The sequence below is a fragment of the Molossus molossus genome, unplaced genomic scaffold, assembly GCF_014108415.1.
Source record: "Molossus molossus isolate mMolMol1 unplaced genomic scaffold, mMolMol1.p scaffold_m16_p_4, whole genome shotgun sequence".
Lineage (NCBI taxonomy): Eukaryota > Metazoa > Chordata > Mammalia > Chiroptera > Molossidae > Molossus > Molossus molossus.
In genome coordinates, this window is record NW_023425377.1 from 124,931,623 (window position 1) to 124,953,730 (window position 22,108).

A 22,108-nucleotide genomic window follows, 5' to 3' on the forward strand; every position below is an offset into this window, starting at 1 on the left:
ATTAACCTTGAGGACACGTAGTATTAACAACGAACTGATAAAACCGAGACTCGGAGACACAGTGACTTGACCAAGACCAGCAGGCCAGTGGGTAGCCCGGCCAGACTCGGACCTTGGCGAACAAGTCTGTCAGCCCCCTGCAGGCCCGGGGGCCAAAGGCAGGGGCCGCGGCCGAGCTGGCCTCGGAGCCGCCCTCGCCCCGAGTCCGGGGCCTCCCACTCGCTCCATTTAAAGCTCGCGGACGGCCAGGCCCCACCTCCCGCCTGCGCAGGCGTTTTCCTCCCGCCGCTGCCCGGCGTCGCCCCGCCCCGCCCCGCCCCGCCCATGCGCGTTTGCGGGCGCGGCCGCCTCCCCTGCCCGCGGCGTGTCGCCCTGGTGACGTCACGGGCGCCGGCCCTTTTCATTGGCCCATTTCAATAGTCGCGGGATACTTGAACTGCACGAACAGCCGCCGCTCCGGCGGGCTGCTCGCTTGGTCTCGGTGTCCCCGGCCCTCCGCGCCCGGCCGTGCCTGCGCCTTTCGCAGCCTCCTCGGTTCTCGGCGATCCCGGCGGCGGGCGGGCCCGGGCTGCGGCGAGCGGCTCCGGCTGGAGCGTCCCCGGCGCGGCGGCTCGGCGGGACGGAGTGCACGCTGCTTGGCGCCGCGGGCGGATCCCGCCGTGTCCTCGGGAGCAGCGATGTTGGGCACGTCTGCGGCCCGCGAGGCGGGCTCGGCGCCGCTAACGTTGCAGCAGACGGCACCCCAAGAGGACCAGGAGAACATCAACCCCGAGAAGGCGTCTCCCGCCCAGCAGCCCCGGACGCGGGCAAGGCTGGCGGTCCTGAAGGCCGGGAGCCAGCGGGGTCCGGCGCCGCCGCCGAGGCCCAAGACGCGACGGGTAAAGACACGAAGGGTGCTTTTGCATGGGCTTAGCAGACAGGAGAGGGGCGAGAAGGCACCCTTTGGGCATTTTGAGGGCGGTCCCTTGACCCCTGTTTTTTGTCGTGTTGGGTGCCACTGGGGACGTTTCTCCCACTACTCGCCCGGCCACACTGTTTGCTGCCTACCTGCTCTGTGTTGGGGTATTTTTCTCTCAACAGGGTCAAACCAAGCCCTGCAACGAGTGTGGTCTTGGCCCGTCTCCACACCTCACTCTTAGCTTTTAAACCCCAGGCACTGCTCCAGGACCCGGACCTCCTACCGCCTCCCCATAGAGGGAAGTTAAGAGGTTACCTCTACTTTAGGAAAGGACATAAAAAATACTTTGCTTTTGGTAAATTCCGCCATTTTACCGGATTTGCTCTGTTGCTCCACCCCGGGGAGAAAGTGGTGAACCAACATATTTTTGCCATCTCTTTCCTAAACTTGTCTGCTTTCTGCCCCTCCCTACCCCTTGTGGTCTTGATTAGTTTTTCATAATTCCACTTAGTATGATTCTCTCTCTAATCTTTGTATAAGTGCCTGTGACAAATTGGACCATCCCTTCTTTTCCTCAACTACTCAAACTTCCTTGCCTGGATTTTGTCCTAGAATGTCTATTTTCCTGATAGGGTAGTTGGGAGTAAAAGCAGAGGCTGAGATACTTAAGGGGAAGAAAGCAAAACTGCATTTAATCAGCTCAAAGCCAGCTATTGGTTTCTTTTTAGGTGGCACCTCTTAAGGATCTTCCTGTAAATGATGAGCATGTCGCTGTTCCTCCCTGGAAAGCAAACAGTAAACAGCCTGCATTTACCATTCATGTGGATGAAGCAGAAGAAGAGACTCAAGAGAGGCCAGGTGAATCTAAAGAAACAGAATGTGAAGATGTCCTGGCGTTTAAGTCAGCTCTTACTTTACCTGAACCAAGAAAACCACTGGTACCTCTTGATTATCCAATGGATGGGAGTTTTGGTAAGTTTTACTGAACATCTGTATCAAACCAATTTAGCCATAATTACTAAGTAGGTTGGATTAATGATGTTTTGCATTTTAAGACATTATCTTACCTAATACTTATTATATAATGAGTTAGGTTTAATGTCACAAGTTTAGAAAGGGTGTGATTTATCTCAGACCTCACAGCTAGTTCATGACCCAGTGGCCTACAAAAAGACCCAAATCAAATTGGATGCCCCTTCCAGTACACTGCCAATCTCATCAATTGAACTAGATTTCAAACCCTGGTTTTAATCTGACCCCGGAAATGTTTGCACCGTTAGAATAGATTTCGGTTGTATTCATTCCTGAGACTCACATGGTGTGTACCACTTCAGAGTGCTATGTGAGCGTGCAGCTTGACATGTTGTGATATCTCACATCTCTTCCGGCTTTAAGAATTTTGTTTCTGTGAAACCAGTCTGAGCGATCTGACACCAGAGAGGAACTTTGTCCTGTGAGATAGGAGGTGAACCGTAGGTATTTGTACTTAACGGCATATACGGAGACCAGTGGCTCTAAACCAGTGGTTTTCAACCTTCCTAATGCTGCGGCCCTTTAATTCAGTTCCTCATGTTGTGGTGACCCCCATAAAGTTTTTTGTTGCTACTTCGTAACTGTAATTTTGCTACTGTTATGAATCACCATTGGAAATAAGTGTTTTCCGATGGTCTTAGGCAACCCCTGTGAAAGGTCGTTTGACCCCTCAAGGGGTCGTGACCCACAGGCTGAGAGCCGCTGATCTAGACAGCTGTGCCCACAGTGTGCTGCTGCTTTACCGTGGGGCTGTGGAGTCACCGGACAGCTCATATATCCAATCTGATTTTACTTTTAGTTCTGTTGGTGACACGTGGTCTGGAAGGAGCAGGAAAGTCCTTTGGAATTAAAATAATTTGTGTATTTTTATTTAAAATTTGCAACAAATTTTAACCTCACAGTGAACCTTTAAGTGAAAAGAATAATGATGTTCTTTGCTTCAAAAGATAACTTAAAATTTCAGAAGGTGCATCATTCGTTGAATGTAGTTCTCGCCTACATTGTGCTTTGACTCACCAGACTCTGGGATCTGCATTTAGGGAAAATCCTATGTTATCTCAGAACTTGGATTTTAACCCTGTCCTGATGGAACCACTGTGCCATTGTCTCTCATAGCACTTGAATGATAGATACTCTAACATAATGCCTGATCCTCATACTTCTTTTCCTGTTACTGCTTATCAGTATTTCTTGTTAATTGAAATCATTCTAAAGCTAAGTGGATAGAGATTCTAGAACGAGAGTGAGACCGTCTACATACTTGGTCATGGCTGAAATAAATGCTTTTGTCGTGTGGGGCTCCCTGCAAGGGCAATCGCTTTGGGCTAGTCAGTAGAAAATTAAACAGGGACTAACCGTAGTTTTGAATTCTCCCAGAGTCGCCACACACTATGGACATGTCCATTGTACTGGAAGATGAAAAGCCAGTGAGTGTTAATGAAGTCCCAGACTACCACGAGGACATTCATACATACCTTAGGGAGATGGAGGTAAGGCTCTCAGAGTCCACGAATGTTATTTATTCAGTGTGGTAACATGAAATTGAGAGAACGTTGGTAAGTTTCTTTAACCGCCCGTGCATTACTTTAATGCTGTACTTGGGTTTCTAGCATATACAGTGATACCTCGGTTCTCGAACGCCTCGGTTTTCGACCAAATCGGTATTCGACCAGGAGATTCGAGAAACTTTTGTCTCGGAATCCGAACAAATATTTGGAACTCGAACTTCCGAGATGAGCCGAGTTGAGCCGAATGGCGTTCATTCGGCCCAGCGCGCCTTGCTTGCGTCATCAGTGTGAGTGCAGAGAGAGAGTCACGCTTTGTGGAGTCACGCTTTCCTATTGGTTTCATTGCTTCGGTTCTCGAACAATTCGGTTCTCGACCGTCCTCCTGGAATGAATTATGTTCGAGAACCGAGGTATCACTGTAGCACCTTTGTTATCGTAACCTAACTGCATTAACGCCGAGTGACTTTCTCGACAGATTAAGTGTAAGCCTAAAGCAGGTTACATGAAGAAACAGCCAGACATCACCAACAGTATGAGGGCTATCCTTGTGGACTGGTTAGTTGAAGTAGGAGAAGAATATAAACTACAGAATGAGACCCTGCACTTGGCTGTGAACTACATCGATAGGTTCCTTTCCTCCATGTCTGTGCTGAGAGGAAAACTTCAGCTTGTGGGCACCGCTGCTATGCTCTTAGCCTCGTAAGTCGGCTTGGCTCGTTGGGTTAAAAGTGATCCGTACCTTTGTGTGTATGGAAGAAACATGATTTTTAACAGTGAGACATAGTATCACACAAGGCAGAGAGTCGGTGGCTGCTTCAGTGGTGACAGGTGTGGATGAAACTGTTTCCTAATTTAGGACATAATTTTTCCAGATCTGGATCCCAGGGAACCTGTTGGATGAACACACAGACTGGCCACATTTCCATATACTGGAACCAGATTACAAAGTTGAAAAGTGTGGTTCCTTCTATTCAAGAGCCTTCCGGCTCATGAGCAAAATCATGTCTTCTCCCCATTGATATGAAAACTGAAATTTAAAACTAAAGCATAAGATGTGTGTTTTTTCTAAGACAATTTCCTAAATTTTCAGTTGCTTGGGCTCCTCTAACATTGTTCCTATCTTTGAAGTCTCTTTCCTCTCGTTTATTTCCTTTGACTGAAGTCCTTTATTGATCTGGGTCTTCTCATTTCATTTACCCCGTCCCGGCTAGAAATGGCCAAGTGTCCGTGGAAACAGGCAGCTGGGGAGTAGGTTTTGGATTCATTTTGTGCGTTCTGCTAGAAGGGTTCCAGAATCGGGGGGTTCACGCCTGCTTCTCTTTTAGGACTGATCACGTAAAACTTTTTCATTGTAGAAAGTTTGAAGAAATATACCCCCCAGAAGTAGCAGAGTTTGTGTACATTACAGATGATACCTATACCAAGAAACAAGTTCTAAGAATGGAGCACCTCGTTCTGAAAGTCCTTGCTTTTGACTTGGCTGCACCGACCGTGAATCAGTTTCTCACCCAGTACTTTCTGCACCAGCAGCCTGCGAACTGCAAAGTGGAAAGCTTAGCGATGGTGAGTTCTGTGCATTTGTCGAAGCAAGATTCTTACGTCACAATTAGGGGCGAGCCCAGGTTCCATTATACAGCGCTGGGCAAGGGGCAGTATTTCAGGGACGGGTTCGCGCTGCAGTGTGGGAGAGAGACTCCCACTGGCACGATAACAGAAATTCCAGTCTTGGGAAGTGGTCGCCAGAAGACTTATTTTTTTTTTTTTATCCTCACCGAGGACATTTTTTTTTTTTATATTTTGTTCTGATAGAGCGGGAGGGAAAGAGAGGGAGAGAAACATCGACGTGAAAGGGACACATCGAGTGGTTGCCACCCGCACAACCCAACCAGAGCCGGGGACAAACTGCAACTGAGGTTCATGCCCTTAGCGGGAAGCGAACCCGGGTCTCTCTGGACCGCAGGCCGACACTCCAACCGCTGAGCCAAACCAGCCAGGGCCAGAAGACTTATTTTTAAAGTTATTAAAGTGCCCTGGCTGGGTGGCTCGGTTGGAGCATCTTCCTGTACATCAAAAGGTTGTGGGCTCGATTCCTGATCAGGGCACATAACTAAGTTTTCAGTTTGCTATCCGGTTGGGGTACGTATGGGAGGCAACTGACTTGTCTCTCTCACATAGTTGTTTCTCTCCCTTCCTCTCTCAAATAAATAAAAATAAAAACATGTACTTGGGTGAAGATTAGTAATTAAACACACAAAGCTACTGAAAGAGGAGAGACTGGGGACGAGAATGGAACACACTGACAGTGGCTGTATCTCAAGGGCACGGCTGTGGGACTTTCCTCTGGTTGCCGCGCAGCCGGGCGCCAAGCCGTGAATAAACGAGGTCAGAAGGCAGTGAGTTGAGGGTCGACTTCTACAGCTCCCATGACCATAGTCTATTCGTTCTCATTCCAGTTTCTGGGAGAGTTGAGTCTGATAGATGCTGACCCCTACCTTAAGTACGTGCCGTCAGTTATTGCCGGAGCGGCCTTCCACCTAGCACTCCAGACTGTCACGGGTCAGAGCTGGGTACGTATTCATCTTTGTGCGTCTGCCTCGCGCCTGCCGCCCTGCCAGGTGCCTTAACTAACTGTCCTCGACAGCTGCCTGTCGGGGTGCTGACCTGGGAACTGTCCAGCACTGCTGAAGCATGTTAGGTAAAGTTGTCATCGCTGGGATTCGAAAGGCGTGCTTAAAGAATCCCGGCCTCCCAACCTGCTGCGGTGCCAGGAGCAGAGACTGACCAGTCCGCGTAGAGATGGGATGCAGGCTCGAGAAAACGGGAAGACCTGTTAGGTGGTGTTAGGACTGAAAGTTAACCAGACCCAAGCTCAGTGCGAGCTATTACCTCGTGTCTGCTCCTAAAAACAGCTCAGCGGTTTTCTCCTCCCTCTGCAGCCTGAGTCCTTGGTCCAGAAGACTGGCTACACCCTGGAGAGTCTGAAGCCCTGCCTCCTGGACCTGCAGCAGACCTACCTCCGAGCCCCCCAGCACGCACAGCAGTCCATCCGCGAGAAGTACAAACATGCCAAGTAAGACGGAGCATGAGTGGGTCTAAAGGGGCTGGCTTTCCAGGCCACCGAGTAGTTCAGAGTCCTGACACTGGCCCTTTATTAAAGGGCTCGCAGTCGGCACAGCCTCCTTTTAGGCTGTTCTCTGGCAGTCCTGTGTCTGTCCTGTATTTGAGGGAGGAGGGTGGGGCGGGGCACGCACCTGTTTGAGAACAGATGGCGGCTTTATTTGCTGGATCAGGGAGAGCATTTCTGAGTCATGTACATTCCTTCACTGCGTGCATGTTTGCTAAAAGTGGCTTTTTTCCTCTTCCAGGTATCATGGTGTTTCTCTCCTTAGCCCACCAGACACGCTACATGCGTAACCGTGCAAGACTGACTGTTTTCTAAGATTTAAATCCGAGTATGAGGTGTACAGTTTATCTTAGGCTTCACTTATACAATCATTTCTGAATACAAAAGTTATGGTCAAGTACAAATTATGGTATCTATTCCTTTTTTAATGGTTTTAATTTGTATATCTTTTGTACATGTAACTATCTTAGATACGTGGCTAATTGTAAGTGGTTTTGTTAAGTATTAATGATGCCAGCTGTCAGGTAATAATAAATTGATTTGGAAAATTTGGTTTGTAAGTCTAATTTGAGGTAAAAATTTGACTGCAGGGTTTCACTCAGAATAATTAATTTCTCCTATGGGGACTGGGAACCTTCTTAAATTTAAAAATCTTGTAGTTTAATCAGTTGTGACAGTCCTTCGTGCACAAGAAAATGCTGCTCTGTGCGTCGGCCTTGCACTTAACTGAAGTGACAGTGTTTAAACCTGTAGTTTTCCAGAAGGTTTTAAGAGCGTAATGTAAAAACTAAAGAAATGACTAGATTTTAAAATGGATTTGTAAATAAAAAACAGCCAAGGTTGCTAGCCAGCACTTAAATAAATACCCTTTAGTAGTTATGTACACAAATACAGCCGCGTGCGCTTTAGTTGGCGATTCTCTTCTTTTTCCTCCTTTTCACTGGCTGTTTACTTGGCGCTTTTCCTTGTTTTGCACTGACGGTCTGTGTTCTGCGAATGAAGTAAGTGGACAGTTTACTAACAGTATCAGTACTAGATGATTCCACGGTGACTCACCCTGCTGTGCTTGTTGAGTTCCAGACCACAAAAATAGCAGGCCTTACTTTTTCTAGTAGGATTTAACATCGGCCAACTATGAGGGTAAATACAGTGACTTTGAAAGGCATCCAGTTTTATAGAATTGGGTCCTGTTTCTACACCTCAGGTTGAAGAAACCAAAGAACAGCTAGATTTCTAATGAGAAAGGGATGTTGTCTTGTTTACAGTAGGGTAAGATGAGAATAAAACCAGTGGAATAAACCAGAGATTGTTACCTTATTTTCTTCGGATTCGTGTCCGGTTCTAAAATGATCATTTCTTCTTCCTCACTGTCCGACAGCACTATGGGGGCATCTTTAAGAAAGTGCAGGAAGCATAAGTACAGGCACACCTCACTCCACTGGCTTCCTTTACTGCATCTGCAAGATGACTCGTTTTTGACAAACTTCAGGTTTGAGGCAACCCTCAATTGAGAAAGTTTATTGGCACTCTCTCCAGCAGGCTCAGGTGGTGATTAGCATTTTTTATTAATGTATTTTTAAATTAAGGTATGCGCATTGTCTTATTTCCTGGGAAACCCAACAGCCTGTGACTCACAGTATTGTGATGGCCTCGAAGCAAACCCAAAGCTTCTCTGAGTTCGGCCTGTAATTGTAATCTCTTGGCAAGTTTCCACGTTGGTTTCACACCCACAATTCTAAAAGGGCTTCCATAGATCAGAGCGCAGGCTACCCTGGGTGCAGGCTGACAGGCCTCTGAGGCCTACATGATTCTCTCCTCCCCTCAAGGGACTCCTTGGAGCTTTGTCTCATTCTGCACACGTCGTGATAGAAAAGTTAGGGGGAAATGTGTGATTTACAGATACGTACACCGTCTTGTAGAACCAACTGGGAACCTGAAGTTTATATGCCAATCAAACTGCTTGTGCCACTCACTCTACACGGTGCCACAATTTATGTTAGAATTTGCTAATTTTGAAGATCTAAAATTTTAATTTCTCCCTATTATAAACACCACAGGAAAGAAAATACCCTAGAAACACAATTGTTGGGTCAAAAGGCCTATACATTCTAAGCGGTAGTGCCAGCCCCCGTGAACATTGTCCAGTGCACGCTCCGAGAAGCGGCCACAAGCACCTCCCTACAGACTCGCCACTGCTGGTGCTTCTGACGCTGCCGTAGAGCCGTCAGAAATGCTGTCTCGTTTTTGCTTTGAATTCATTTCCTTCATTACTGCCAGGGCTGGCTTATGTAACTGGCCATTTATATTTGAGAATTACTGTTTCCGATTAGTTTCTCCCTTTGTTTATATGCTTCAGAAAGGCTTTACCTGCTCCATCCTCCCAGCTATCTTAGGGCCACCTTCACTATTCAGCTGAAAATACTACTCTTCAAGCTGGCAATGGAGATTCCAGCGATTCATCTTACTGCTCTAAGAACAGCTGGCAAATAGAGGGCATATGCCAGGTGCTCACTGCAGTACTGAACGTAAGAAGATGGTGTCTGCACACATACATGCATCACTAAGGATAACCGACCCAACTGGGGACGCCCACTACAGAACCCTGCATCATTCAGACTGGCTGACACATGTCGTCGTGTGGGAAGCCCAGCACCCCCTTCCCGGCCCCGATGTGCGAGCAGCTCTCATGCTGTAACCGTACAGTAAATAAACACGTGTGGGAAGCCCGGCGCCCCGTTCCCGGCCCCGATGTGCGAGCAGCTCTCACGCTGTAACCGTACAGTAAATAAACACGTGTGGGAAGCCCGGCGCCCCGTTCCCGGCCCCGATGTTCGAGCAGCTCTCACGCTGTAACTGTACAGTAAATAAACACGTGTGGGAAGCCCGGCGCCCCGTTCCCGGCCCCGATGTTCGAGCAGCTCTCACGCTGTAACTGTACAGTAAATAAACACGTGTGGGAAGCCCGGCGCCCCCCTTCCCGGCCCCGATGTGCGAGCAGCTCTCATGCTGTAACTGTACAGTAAATAAACACGTGTGGGAAGCCCGGCGCCCCCCTTCCCGGCCCCGATGTTAGAGCAGCTCTCACGCTGTAACTGTACAGTAAATAAACACGTGTGGGAAGCCCAGCGCCCCCCTTCCCGGCCCCGATGTTAGAGCAGCTCTCACGCTGTAACTGTACAGTAAATAAACACGTGGACCACGATCTGAGGAGTGATGCCAAGTAGAGTGGCCACTGGGGAAGCAAATAAAGGTCCCAGTCCATGGGGATTTATTTCCTACAAAACCAGCAGGCCCCGTAGTGTTTACAGGCACTAACTTCCTTCCTCAAAGGCAGGCAGGCCCGAGCATCACACTCAGGAAGTGCATCCTTCAGTTTGCTGCCAACCTAATGCCTAGATCTTTCCTTGTATGATTTCTGTTTTTACTACATAAAAAACAACAACTCATGATTATTTTCTAGTATGGGCCAAACAAGAATTTGTTTTTCTTAAAAAATATCCACGAGTAAAAACAATTTCTCCAGTTCTATGGCTTTCAGAACACAAGGAACACCTAGGACTACACGTATTCCAGGTAATTCTGAGATTTTGTACTGATACTGCTCTCATGTGGGAGCCGCATGTGGCTGTGTGATTTTATACCAACCAGAATTAAAATTTAGAATCCAGTTCCTCACCCACACAAGCCACATTTCAGTGCTCACCAGCTAGCTATGTGTGGCTAGTGGTACATCAGTATAGAACTGGACATTTCTGGTACAGCAGAAAATTCTATTTGGACAGCGCTGTTCTAATACATGTTATATGTTACAGGTGTTATGTTTTAATCTAGGAACTGCAAAGAAAAAATAGCATCCAGAGATAAGATCTTTAAGAAATCTCCTTAAAATGGGCCCAGGTAGATATACATAAAAAAAAAAAAAAAACAAAATTTTTACATTAAAAACACAACCACGCCCTGGCCAGTTTGGCTCAGCGGTTGGAGTGTCAGCCTGCGGACTAGAGGTCTGGGTTTGGTTCCCGCTAGGGGCATACACCATAAAAAAATTTAAAAAAAACACAACCACATTTACATACCAAAGAGCTATCACTAGTCCACAAACAAGCATATTCTTTTAGAAGAGATCTGGAGTTAACAGTGCAGTTAGCTTTAACACTTTAGTTGAAATGTAGTTTCTCTAAAAACAGGAACAGCTAACACAAAAACATCCCTATTTTGGGGATATTTTAATCTATAAATAGGAATACTGTAGTTACATATACGTATAGCTATATATATAACTTACATGTTTATACACAACATATGGTAACAAAAACCTTTGGCTCCACCCACCTTGGCTGCCCACACTGCAGGCCTCGATCCCAGCGTCCGCTCTCACACTGCCCACTACGATGGCTTCATCGCTGCCGCCTTCGTCCTCGTCTTCCTTCTCAGAGTCTTCAAGGTCTCCCCAGGAGTTTTCTATTCCTTCTCCAATTTGGGCAGTTCCAGGAGTCCAAAGCACAGGATTAGAAACACTTAACAGTTAAAGTGGGTAACGAAAACACTGCTATTTGATTCAGCGCTGAAAAGATGAGAAGGAAAAGTGTGCTGCTCTTTAAGACAAAAGCCTGCCTGAACTCTTAGGGAAAAACTTACTAACAGCTACAGTCGGCCCTCGTTTATCACGGTTAATCAGCTCCAGACCCTACCACAATAAATGGATTTCCGCAAAGTAGGGTTCTTTATATACAGTCGTCCCTCACCGCCTCGCGCTTTGACCTTCGCGACAGTGAAGCTGCGAATGTAGAGGCGCGGAGCGGCAAGGGACGACTGTGCTACGGATGGCTGAACAACAAAGAAAAAACATGTAACTCAGGTAAGATTTTATGAACATAAAGGTGAGAAGTATCAAGAGACTGGCTCTGACATTTTAGTTGTAATAAACCTGGTGAATGAAGGAAATATTTCAAGAACGTGTAATAGTGTCTAGAGTGCTTGACCATGCCATTGATATTAAAGAACAATTTTCCAACCCTGGCCAGTCTGGCTCAGCAGTTAGAGCAGCAGTTCTCAACTTGCGGGTCGCGACCCCTCTGGGGGTCAAACGACCCTTTCACAGGGGTCGCCGAAGACATAACGGTAGCAAAATTACAGTTATGAAGTAGCAACGAAAATAATGTTATGGTTGGGGGTCACCACAACATGAGGAACTATTAAAGGGTCAGGCATCAGGAAAGTTGAGAACCACTGAGTTAGGGCATTGACCCGCAGACAAATGAGTCTCGGGTTCGATTCCAGTCAAGGGCATGTACTTTGGTTGCTGTTTGTCCCTGGCCCCGGTTGAGGTGTGAGAGGCAACCAGTCGATGTGTCCTTCCCATGTCAACGTTTCTCTCTCCCCCTCCCACTATATCTGAAGATAAATAGAAAAATATACTTGGGTGAGGATTTTAAAAAAAGAACAATTTTCCAAAGGAAAATTAAACGATATAAGCCAGTTCTTAAAATAGCTAATTTTCACCTGGCTGGTGTGGCTCAGTGGTTGACCACTGACCCACGCACCAGGAGGTCACTGGTTCGATTCCCAGTCAGGGCACATGCAGGAGGTGGCCAATCAATGTTCTCTCTCATCGATGTTTTTATCTCCCTCTCCCTTCCTCTCTAAAATCAATTTTTAAAAAAATACAGAATTCTCTTGAGTTTTGTAGAATAGCTGAAGAAATGGTAGATGTTACAAGATCACTGACTTACTGACTCACCACTCTCTTGTATCTTATATGTTTTCTCTAACAAAGTACAGTGTCTCAGAGACAAATGTCAGAGTGCACCCCTTCCACAGCCCTGACAATGCCACAGTGGTGTGAATCTTGTTACTGTGAACACAAACAACACCCGGTAAAGATACACTTCCGGAGGAGGCTCGGCTTCAGCAATGATTTCCTCTGCTTTCTCCTCTACGTCAGAGGTATCGACAAGGGCCTTTTCCATTTTAAACGCTGTGATCCTTTGATTTGCTATAGACTCTGCGAAGCCAAACTTTCCACCTTCTTTCCTGTGTGGGTTTTTTTGGGGGGCGGGTTAGGGAGGTAGATAACAGATGGAAGACAGAAAAGGAAAAAAAGTGAACTATTTTATCTTTTTGATGAGAAATATTGGAATAGTTATTTGACAATCTTAACCTCACCAATTTAGTATGCCTATTAAGAGAAATAATACAGAGCTCCTCTAATTACCATTTACTGAACCTATGCTGGGCACATCTAAGGGCTGAAACCACGGCACCAGGTAGGCATTAACCTTCCGTGTCACAAAGGACAATGAAGTGCTGGGTTAGAGGTCCTGCTTAACGTCACGTGGTGAGAAGATGGGAATCAACCCAGTGTGTTCTTTCTGTTAATCTGAGTTACTAGATTCTTTTTTCCTAAGAAAATGTTAACTTTTTTAAAGAAAAATACTATGTGGCTTTTCAATACAGATAGTTTAAATTGGAATACAACAAGCAGTTCAATCAACTTTCAAATAACATCCAGTATATTCAACTGAGACTAACACGTAAGGAAAGGCCCAAGCGTGCGGTCATGCCTGTGCAAGAAGGATCCCGGACAGGACAAGCTGGAGACCAACGCGCTCTAACGGTGCTGACTTACCTGGCTTTCCGGTCATTCTCCAAAGCCTTCTGTATGAGCTCTGTAATTTCCGCTACTTTCACACCAGCTATTTTACTGCATCTCAACACCTATTTACAAAAATGAACTGTTATTTTAAGACAACAAACCAAATAGCTTTCTCTAACAAAACCTAGAATGAGTTCAGTTTTTCTAACTTTATAATTTAAGCCTGACCTTTTTTCAAGTATGAAAATAATACAAACACAAGTTACAGCACGTTGTGGGAGTTGGTGTGAAGTGTCCGAGACCAGCGCACATGAAGGGAACAGACCCGGAAACGTGCCTGTGACGCTGTGACCAGCACCAGTGAAACGGCCAGACACGTGTTCAGGGCACAGTCCGTGTGGAGTGAGCACAGCACCAGGCCCACACGTGGCTGTGGGGTGCCCTGGAGCCTTCAGAAAGCACAGCTCCTCGGGCTTCAGGGACCTGGAAGTAGGGATCTGGGAGTGGTCGTGATGCTGAGAAAAACATTTACTACACACTTAATATATGCTCCAGTGCAACACATCTCCTCACCCTACATTCTTCCAGGTGTCGCTAGTAACATTACTTCCTGTTTTACAGATAAACTAAGGACGGGGATATGACATCATTTGCCGAAGGCTGGTTAGGATGATGCAGAACTGCAGCTCCAGTTAAAGCGGTCTCTGCACTTAAGCACTTGCACCGTATGGTACTTGGATCTGTTTTCTAAAACCCCACGTGAATCTGGTATGTAGCTGCATTCGAGAACTGACTATCATACCCAAATTCTAAAAGCAAGGCTATCTTTCAACCTACTTTCTATTTTTGACACCTTTTTTGGATAGAAATATGAACATCTTTCTTCACTGGAAAGTACAGAGCATCCCTCTACCGAGGAGGGCTAAACTCTGGAGGGCCACGCTTGGGAGCAGCAGGGAGGAAGGGAAATACTGTGGTTGGATTTTAGTTAAGAAAATAAGACTAAAGCTTCTAAAGGAAGAGACTATTCTTCGTGGGACATGAAGCACAGCACTAACTTGCTCATTGAGCAGCATTATCCCACCGCTGGACTGGATGGTGCAGATCTCTCGATGCTTGTTCATAGCGATCACCAGCAGGCCGTCCATCACACGCTCTTCTCGCTCGCTGGGATCCACCAATAAAAACGTTCTGAAATGAATGTGAAATGGACCTGAACAAATCTGGTCAATGCAGAGATAATGGGTATTTTTAAAAGATGGCATTAATAAAGCCAACAGTGAAGGCCTAAGCCTGTGGATTTGAGTCACTTTAATGGGAAAAGATACAAGAGAATTTTGCTGGTTTGTTTTTGTTAATCCTCACCAGAGGATATATATATATATATTTTTTGTATGTGCCCCTAGCGAACCCGGGACTCTCTGGTCCGCAGGCCGATGCTCCAACCGCTGAGCCAAACTGGCCAGGGCACCAGAGGATATTTTTTTCCATTGATTTTTAGGGGTCGAGGGGAGAGGGAGAGAGAAGCATCAACATGAGAGAGACATACTGATCAGCTGCATCCCACACGCGCCCTGACCAGAGCCAGAGAAAGGGATTGAACTTGCAGCCCAGGTATACACCCTTGATGGGAAATCAAACCTGGAACCCTTCAGCGCGTAGGCTGATGGCCTAATCACTGAGCAACACTGACCAGGAGAGAATTTCTCTTTTTATGGACCCAAAATAATGCCAAGTATATATTTCTAGCTATCACAGTAAAATCACATTAAGATCATAATGGTTTTATTTAAATAATATACAGTAAAAACATAATGCTATCACTTTGATTAAATACCTTGTGGCTCATTAACAAAAACTTAGCTTAATTAATTCTAAAGTCTCTTTAATGGCCTGTACTCTGAAGTTCTTCTAGGTCCTGCTAATGGCTCATTTAAAAAATACTGTTTTTCATCCTGGCCGGTTTTGCTCAGTGGTTAGAGTATTGGCCACAGAACAAAGGGCCACAGGTTCAATTCCTGGGCAAGAGCATGTCCCTGGGTTGCAAGTTTAATCCCCAGCCCCAGCTGGGGTCATGCGGGAGGCAACCAATTGAAATCTCTCTCTCACATTGATATTTCTCTCTTTCTGCCTCCTTCCCTTCCACTCTATCTAAAAACCAATAAAAAAATATCCTTGGGTGAGGATTAACAAAAAAATGCTCTATTTTTGCACTGTCTAATGGTAGCCTCCAGTCACATGTGGTTACTGAGCCCCTGAAATGTGGCTAATCGAAACTGAGTGTACAATACTGAAGATTCAGTAGAAATAAAGTATGCCAAAAATAATTAAGATAATGATCACACATTAAAGATATCTTAGATACATTATTTCATGAGTGTAAAGTATTTCATGAATTATTTTTAAGATACTGATTACATATTAAAATAAGATGTTATCCACTCGGCCAGTGTGGCTCAGTGCATTGAGCATCGTCCCATGGACTGAGAGGTCCCGGCTTGATTCCTGGCCAGGGCACATGCCTGGGTTTTGGACTCAATCCTCAGTATGAGGCGTGCAGGAGGCAGCCAATTGATGTTTCTCTCTCACTCTCTCTCCCTTCCTCTCTCTAAAAGTCAATAAAAACACATTAAAAAAAAAAAAAAAGATATCTTAGATATATTAAGTAAAATATATAAAAATTAAATTTACCATACTGTCAGATGTGGCTCAGCGGTTACAGCATAGGCCCTTGGACCAAAGGGTCGCAGGTTCAATTCCCAGTCAAGGGCATGTATGTGGGTTGCAGATTCAACCCCTGGCCCAGGTTGGGGCACATGCTCAAGGCAACCAATTGATGTTTCTCTCTCTCTCCGTCTCCCTCCCTTGCATTCTCTAAAAATCAATGGAAAAAATATCCTCAGGAGGATTTAAAAAAGAAGAAAACAATTAAATTTACCTGATTTTACCTTTTTAATATCTGGAAAATCTTTAATTACAGATATGGTTCACGCTGTATTCCTGCTTGACAGTGCTGGTCTATTTCTCTCTTACTGAAACTCTACACTACAATGACTGAAAGTTGAAAGCTTTTCTCTGGTTCTTACTCATAAAACTGCTACAATGTTTTGTTTCTACAAAGATGTAAGGCCCAGGCTTTCATGTGGAGACAGTGGGTGACCAGGCCTCCAGGTTTGCTGTCGTGGGTGGAGCGAGCAGTGAGCGGTGAGGAAGCTGCTGGAGCTGACGGAGCCTAGATCCGTCCATTCGAGAACCATCCCCATGACCTGCTCCCAGAATTACTCCATCTAATATGCTCCAAAGTCCTGCTTCCATTAGCCCTCAGCAATTCTCACCCCACTTCCCAAATCAGAGCCCAGCCTCCGATCCCTCAGCACCTGCCCATCTCTAGGAGACTCAGCACCTGCCCATCTCTAGGAGACTCAGCACCTGCCCATCTCTAGGAGACTCAGCACCTGCCCATCTCTAGGAGAGAGACGACGCCACCATGCGGCAGCAAATCCACACATTTATGATACGCCACGAAAAGAAACACTCTTGAATGAAACAAGTGCCCAGCTGTGGTGATCACTGGGCCCAGGGCCACGACGAGACTCACCCCTGCTGGAAGAAGGCAAAACTGACGCAAACGGGCATGTGGTGGATGCTCAGCGGGACGGGGTCCCGTTCCTCTGGAGTGTACTGTCGGAAAATAAAGTCAGGAACATACAAACACCATCCTGCACATCAGATACCGACAGAAAATGAACTTCCCTGAATCCTCAGCAAGTACCTAAATAGCTTTTTTTACAATTACCTATCTGCCTTTGCCATTCCTGTTCCTTAAAACTTTATGCATTTGTCAAAAAGCTGTATTGAGGTACATTTTACATACCGTTTAAGTCCCCTCACTGTAAGTATAGGATTCACTTCTTAGCACTTTTTAAATATATTTATAGTTATGTAACTATCGACACAATCCAGGTTTTTAACATTTCCATTAACTCCCCGCCAACTTCCCCTGAACCTATGTGCCATCGATGCTCACTCCCAGCCCCAAGCACCAGCGACCTCCTTCTGGCTCCACACCCGCCTTTGCTGCCATTCCATGCAAGGGAGCCAAACAACTGTTAGCCTTTCACATCTGCCTCCTTTCAGCTTAGCATGTTTCACCCATCCCGCAGCATTATCGGTGGTCTGGTCCTTTTTACTGTGAATTGTAGTACACGGTACAGACAGTCCGCAGGTTGTTTTTCCTTTTCCCAGTTGACAGACATCTGGGTTGCTGCCAGTTTGGGCCATTACAGATATGCTATGAACATTCACACAGGAGTCTGAGTGAACACACACTACACTTTCAGTCTTGAACAGATTCCTACAGATTCCTGGGCACAGAATTTCTGGGCTATATACGTTTACACTTAGCTTTTTTAAATGCCAAACTTTTCCAATGTGGCTGTGTCACTTGACATCACCACCAGCAATAATTCTTCAGTATTTTTTAATTGATACCGTTTATTTTTTAGTCTATTAATTACTTTCTACTTGTTTTTACTTCTTTTACTTCTAAAAGTACATGTCTCTGTTGTTAAATATCTTTTGTCCCTACCTCTAAGTCGTTAATGAGTCTGCTCCAGTCTAATGCCTAAAAGCATCATGAATGACTGCTTAGAGAATGTGGCCTCTGATGTTTCCTTGTTTAACTGCAGGAATAAACTATCACCACAGTGCACTTTCATTATTCTAGCTTGTAATTTACATAAATTAAAATGGACATACTCAATACATAAGCGAAAGAACATGAACTGCACAGGTCAATGGTTTTTGAAGTGTGGTCCTTGCAGCAGCAGCATCAGTATCCCCTGAGAGCTCAGTTAGAAGTCCAGCATCACAGGTCCTGCCCCCACGCTCCTCTGAGGGTGGAGCCTAGCAATAAGTTATAACAAATCTCACAGGCATTTGTGATGGACTTTGCTAGAGTAAACACAGACATCTCATTGAGCTGAGAATCATGTTATTTTTCACACACGTGGCCCCTAAATGTGAGACAACCGCTTCATCTAATGCTCAGTCCGAAGAAGTCACCTAGTTCTATTCCAGAAAGCCAGGCTAGGGTGTGCTTTTACTGACACTTTCATACTGGAGATTTAAGAGATTTCAAAGACAATCTGACCATATGAAGTTTTTGCTCTATGAACAAATTTTAGAATAGCCCTAATTCCATCTACAATAAGACTTCGCCAACAACAAGCTGCCCGCACACTGGGGGTGTTCATTCACTCAGAGAGGAGCACGGCTCACGTCTCAGGGGCTTACCAGTGTTACTTCGTTTCCCTGGACAGACACATCGGGTCTGCGGAAGTGACACAAGGCTACAATTGCAGCAATGCTGGCAGCGTCGATAATGTTTCCATCGTGGTTTAATAAATGAAGGTCCACACGTATCTGCCAAACCTGAATGTGAATTTAAAACAAAAATAAATCCTAACTGGTCACAACCAGTGGCTACTTAAAAGGGAAAGTAACACTATGTTCCAAATTTTCTCTTGCTGTTAAAACGTCGTTACTCCTTCCCTTGTTATCAGTAAAACTGTATTTAGAAAAAATGTAAGCCAGACCAACAATAGAAATACCAATAGTTCTCCCTTGTATGAGTCATTGAACAACTGTAAAATATATGCTCAAAATATACAGAACCATTGTACACTTAAAACTAAGACTTCCCTAACTGCAAACCTAACTATATTTTTGTGTTTCCTAACTCAAAAACCTTAAGCTCTTAGGTTTTAATTGATAATATTTCTGATAACCTTACAAATAATGCAAATATGAAGTGTCACATTCAAGCATGGAATGTGGAAAGGCTAAGTGACTTTTCTGGAGTCAAAAAGATGGTCAAAATACCCTAATATCATTACGCAGAACAAGGTACCAAGAATAAGATTTCCAATGTCAGCCTACCACTGACTCAATGTGTGGCCTGTGTAAGTCAAGAAACCTATCCAGATGAAGGATTTAATCTGTTCTTCAGTTCTTCATCCACAAGAAAGGAAGACATTAATTACCTGTTTCTATCAACTTACTTAGATAACATAAGAAAATGAAAATACATGAAAAACCAGTTCTTTGAATATGACATCATCACACACATTCAAGTCGCTATATTCACAATATTTTTTGTTCCTTCAGAGAGAGATGACACAAAGTTCTATGGTTGGCACTTAGGAACATTTGAAATGAAGTGAATCAGTATAAAAATGAATTAACTGAAGCTCTGAGAATTAATGTATAGATACAAGGACCCATGAATCAACAATATTCATCCTAAGATTAAGAATTTTGGGTATATTCCCCACCTTTTCACCAGCAACAACACAGAGAGATTCAGTGTCTATACACTTCGAATTTCTTAGACATCTTTCCAAGAGACGATTCAACTTCACCAAGAGATCTGACTGCCTATGAAAATAGGAATGGGCTAATGTCATGAAGCATAACACCAGGCATTAAAACAATACCTCGCTGCTGCTATATTCTCCTCTGGTTAAAGCAGTTTAAGAAGAAGATTTAAATACCTGCCAGGTTCAAAAGCTGGGGCAGCCATCTGAGAGAGTTCAAGGTTAAAAAAAAGAATACCTTCTGTTGCCCTATTGAGTTTTGGAGAAACAAGTTCACAGGAAACCTGTCCAAGAACTCTGCAAAGACAAAGTACAAATCTGTTAACCAAATATTTCCTTTCCAATAAAAAAAATATCTAAAACAAACACTAAATTTCAATTTTACTTCTGAGAAATAAGACACTCAGCATGATATATCATTAGAGGATGACATTACATGCAAAGTATAGAATATACACAGGAATAAAATACATATTGATGTACTGAAAGAGACACAAGAAAAACATCTCTTATTTACAATACAGCTTATTCTACAGATCCTTAAAAAGAAAAAAGAAAATCAATGACCTTAACTTTTCTTTTCTAAAAGAAGGAGCTATTGATGCAAGATACCAAGATAGCATGAAAACCTGAGATTTCTTAAGAATTTTCCTATGGCACAGTTCACCAACGTTATCTGACCAATATCCTGACAACTTCCAAATGAATATTAAAAACCTAATTCTCATGTCATTCAGGGAAAACAGGGAAGTATGGCCTCCTTAGTGACAAGATGTGCAGGAAACAAATTCAGGCCAATCAAGAACTATGCGATAGCCTTCTGGAAGAAAATATATTCATGATTAAAAAATTTAAGTGTGGCTATAAACAAAAAAAAAGATTTTGCATTCAAGAAACCACACTTATTTTTGGCAGCTAAACAAAAGTGTAATCCAGACTTCCTAGCTGCTCAGTACACAAATGAATCAATTAGGTTCTTTTAAACTAACCCCCCATAGAGCTGCTCGTCTGAAGGCTTCCTTACCTTGTTTTCCCAAGTTCCACGACACAGCAGCCATAATCTGTTCCGAATGTGATCTTGATGTTTCTGTAATCATAGGTTTGTCTGCCATCCAGCCGCTGTAAGCACAACACTCGTTGCTTTATTCCTTCCACAATACCCGGTGAGCAGCTACCCTGAGCCAGGCCCTGGGCTAACTAAGCACCTGGAGGGCAGCGGGATCCTGACCACCCCACGAAGGAAAGTGGAAACTGGCAGCCCAGGCACCGACAGTCGCTGGGGTGCCTCGAGCCTTGAAAAGAAGCCATTAGAACCAAATAAAACGTGGGGGAGGGGGGACGCTCCGGCCGCCCCCCTGGGGTTCCCGGGGCCTGCGGGGGGCCCGTCTGCGCGCGGCCGGGCCACGGGAGCGCCCACGCGGCCCGAAGTTCTCCGGGGCCGCTTACCTTCCTCTCCTCGATGGCGCGGAGGAGGAAGCGGCGCTCGCAGTTTGAAAGCGGCGTCTCCTTCATGCTGCCGGGGCACGGGACCCACGGGAACGGGGAGCCGCAGGGGCAACGGCACCTGAGTCTCCGCGTCCGCACGGCAGTCCCGCTCGCTGGCGGCGCAGGCGCTCTGCGTCATCAGGGCTCGGCGGCGGGACGGGAGGAAGTCGGGCTGGACGGCGCCTCTGCGCAGGCGCAGAGCGAGGCCGGCGCGGGCGGAAGTGGCGCGGGAACCCAGCGCCGGGGGCGGGGCGTCTCTGAGTCCCTGGAGCCGGGGCGGCCCCGCGTGTAGCGCGGGTGGTGGAAATCAGCGTCAGCGCAGCGCCCGCCCGCCCTCCTCAGTTCCAGCGGGCAGGCTGGACAGGTGTCCCCGCCCCCTGCAGGTGAGGAGGGGGGTGCGGCCGCCCCGACGGCGCGGAAACGGCCTCGACGCGCGGAGGCGGAGCGCGGGCAGCGGGGAGCGGGCTGGGACCTCGGACACCGACGGCGACGGCACCGAGACGTCCCCCTTCGTGACCAGTGGTGTCGTGACCACCCCCGGCCGAAACAGAGGGCGCTGCTGTGCTTTCAGTCTGTCCGCTTATTTCAGCCGGACAGACAGACGTCTGTGGGCGTGGAGGAGCCTGGGTGAGGCCGCGTCGAGCCGCGTGGGTTCAAAAGCAGGGGTCCGACCCCCGGGGTTCAGACTCAGGCTCTGCCGTGGGCTCACTGCGGGACCCTGGCCAAGCCAGCCCGCGGGCTTCACCTTGCTCGTCCGCAGAATCGGGGTGACAGACCTCACTGGGGGGGCTGATGCCGAGGGCATGCGCGCGAGATGCCCAGAGCGGCGCAGGCGTGGCGTGAGCACTCGTGTTTGCAAAGTACTGTCGTCTTTCCGTTTGCTCCCGGGGCTCTGCACCGCCTGCACTAGCTCCTCGTGTTTCTTTGGTCTTTTTCCCACTTTTCCCCTCCTCCACCGCGGCTACAGTGTCGCTTCACCTTGTGCCACTGGCAATTTCCTGCGTTATTTGTGAGGGCCTCCCTCCCATGTCCTAAGAATAATTCAGGGGCTGGAGAAATGGGGTGCACAAGATCCTGTTCCCCAAGGAA

General features: G+C 46.3%; 2 protein-coding genes across 2 annotated transcripts; one reads left to right on the forward strand and one right to left on the reverse strand.

Moving 5' to 3' along the window:
• The first annotated feature begins 605 nt into the window (after nt 1-605).
• Nucleotides 606-7,387, forward strand: CCNA2 (cyclin A2). Its single transcript, XM_036240566.1, has 8 exons — nt 606-878; nt 1,627-1,870; nt 3,308-3,420; nt 3,914-4,137; nt 4,794-5,001; nt 5,892-6,005; nt 6,375-6,508; nt 6,804-7,387. Exons 1-8 carry the CDS (start codon nt 678-680, stop codon nt 6,850-6,852), a joined length of 1,287 nt encoding a protein of 428 aa, XP_036096459.1. The 5' UTR covers nt 606-677; the 3' UTR covers nt 6,853-7,387.
• Nucleotides 7,388-7,391: 4 nt separating this feature from the next.
• EXOSC9 (exosome component 9) lies at nt 7,392-21,123 on the reverse strand. Its single transcript, XM_036240565.1, has 12 exons — nt 20,981-21,123; nt 20,559-20,653; nt 19,712-19,831; nt 19,493-19,595; nt 18,453-18,590; nt 16,756-16,838; nt 14,216-14,348; nt 13,191-13,279; nt 12,449-12,595; nt 10,895-11,079; nt 7,876-7,954; nt 7,392-7,552 (listed from the first exon to the last, which is right to left on the reverse strand). The coding sequence occupies exons 1-12, from the start codon at nt 21,044-21,046 to the stop codon at nt 7,468-7,470; spliced, it is 1,323 nt and encodes a 440-aa protein (XP_036096458.1). The 5' UTR covers nt 21,047-21,123; the 3' UTR covers nt 7,392-7,467.
• Nucleotides 21,124-22,108: the final 985 nt, after the last annotated feature.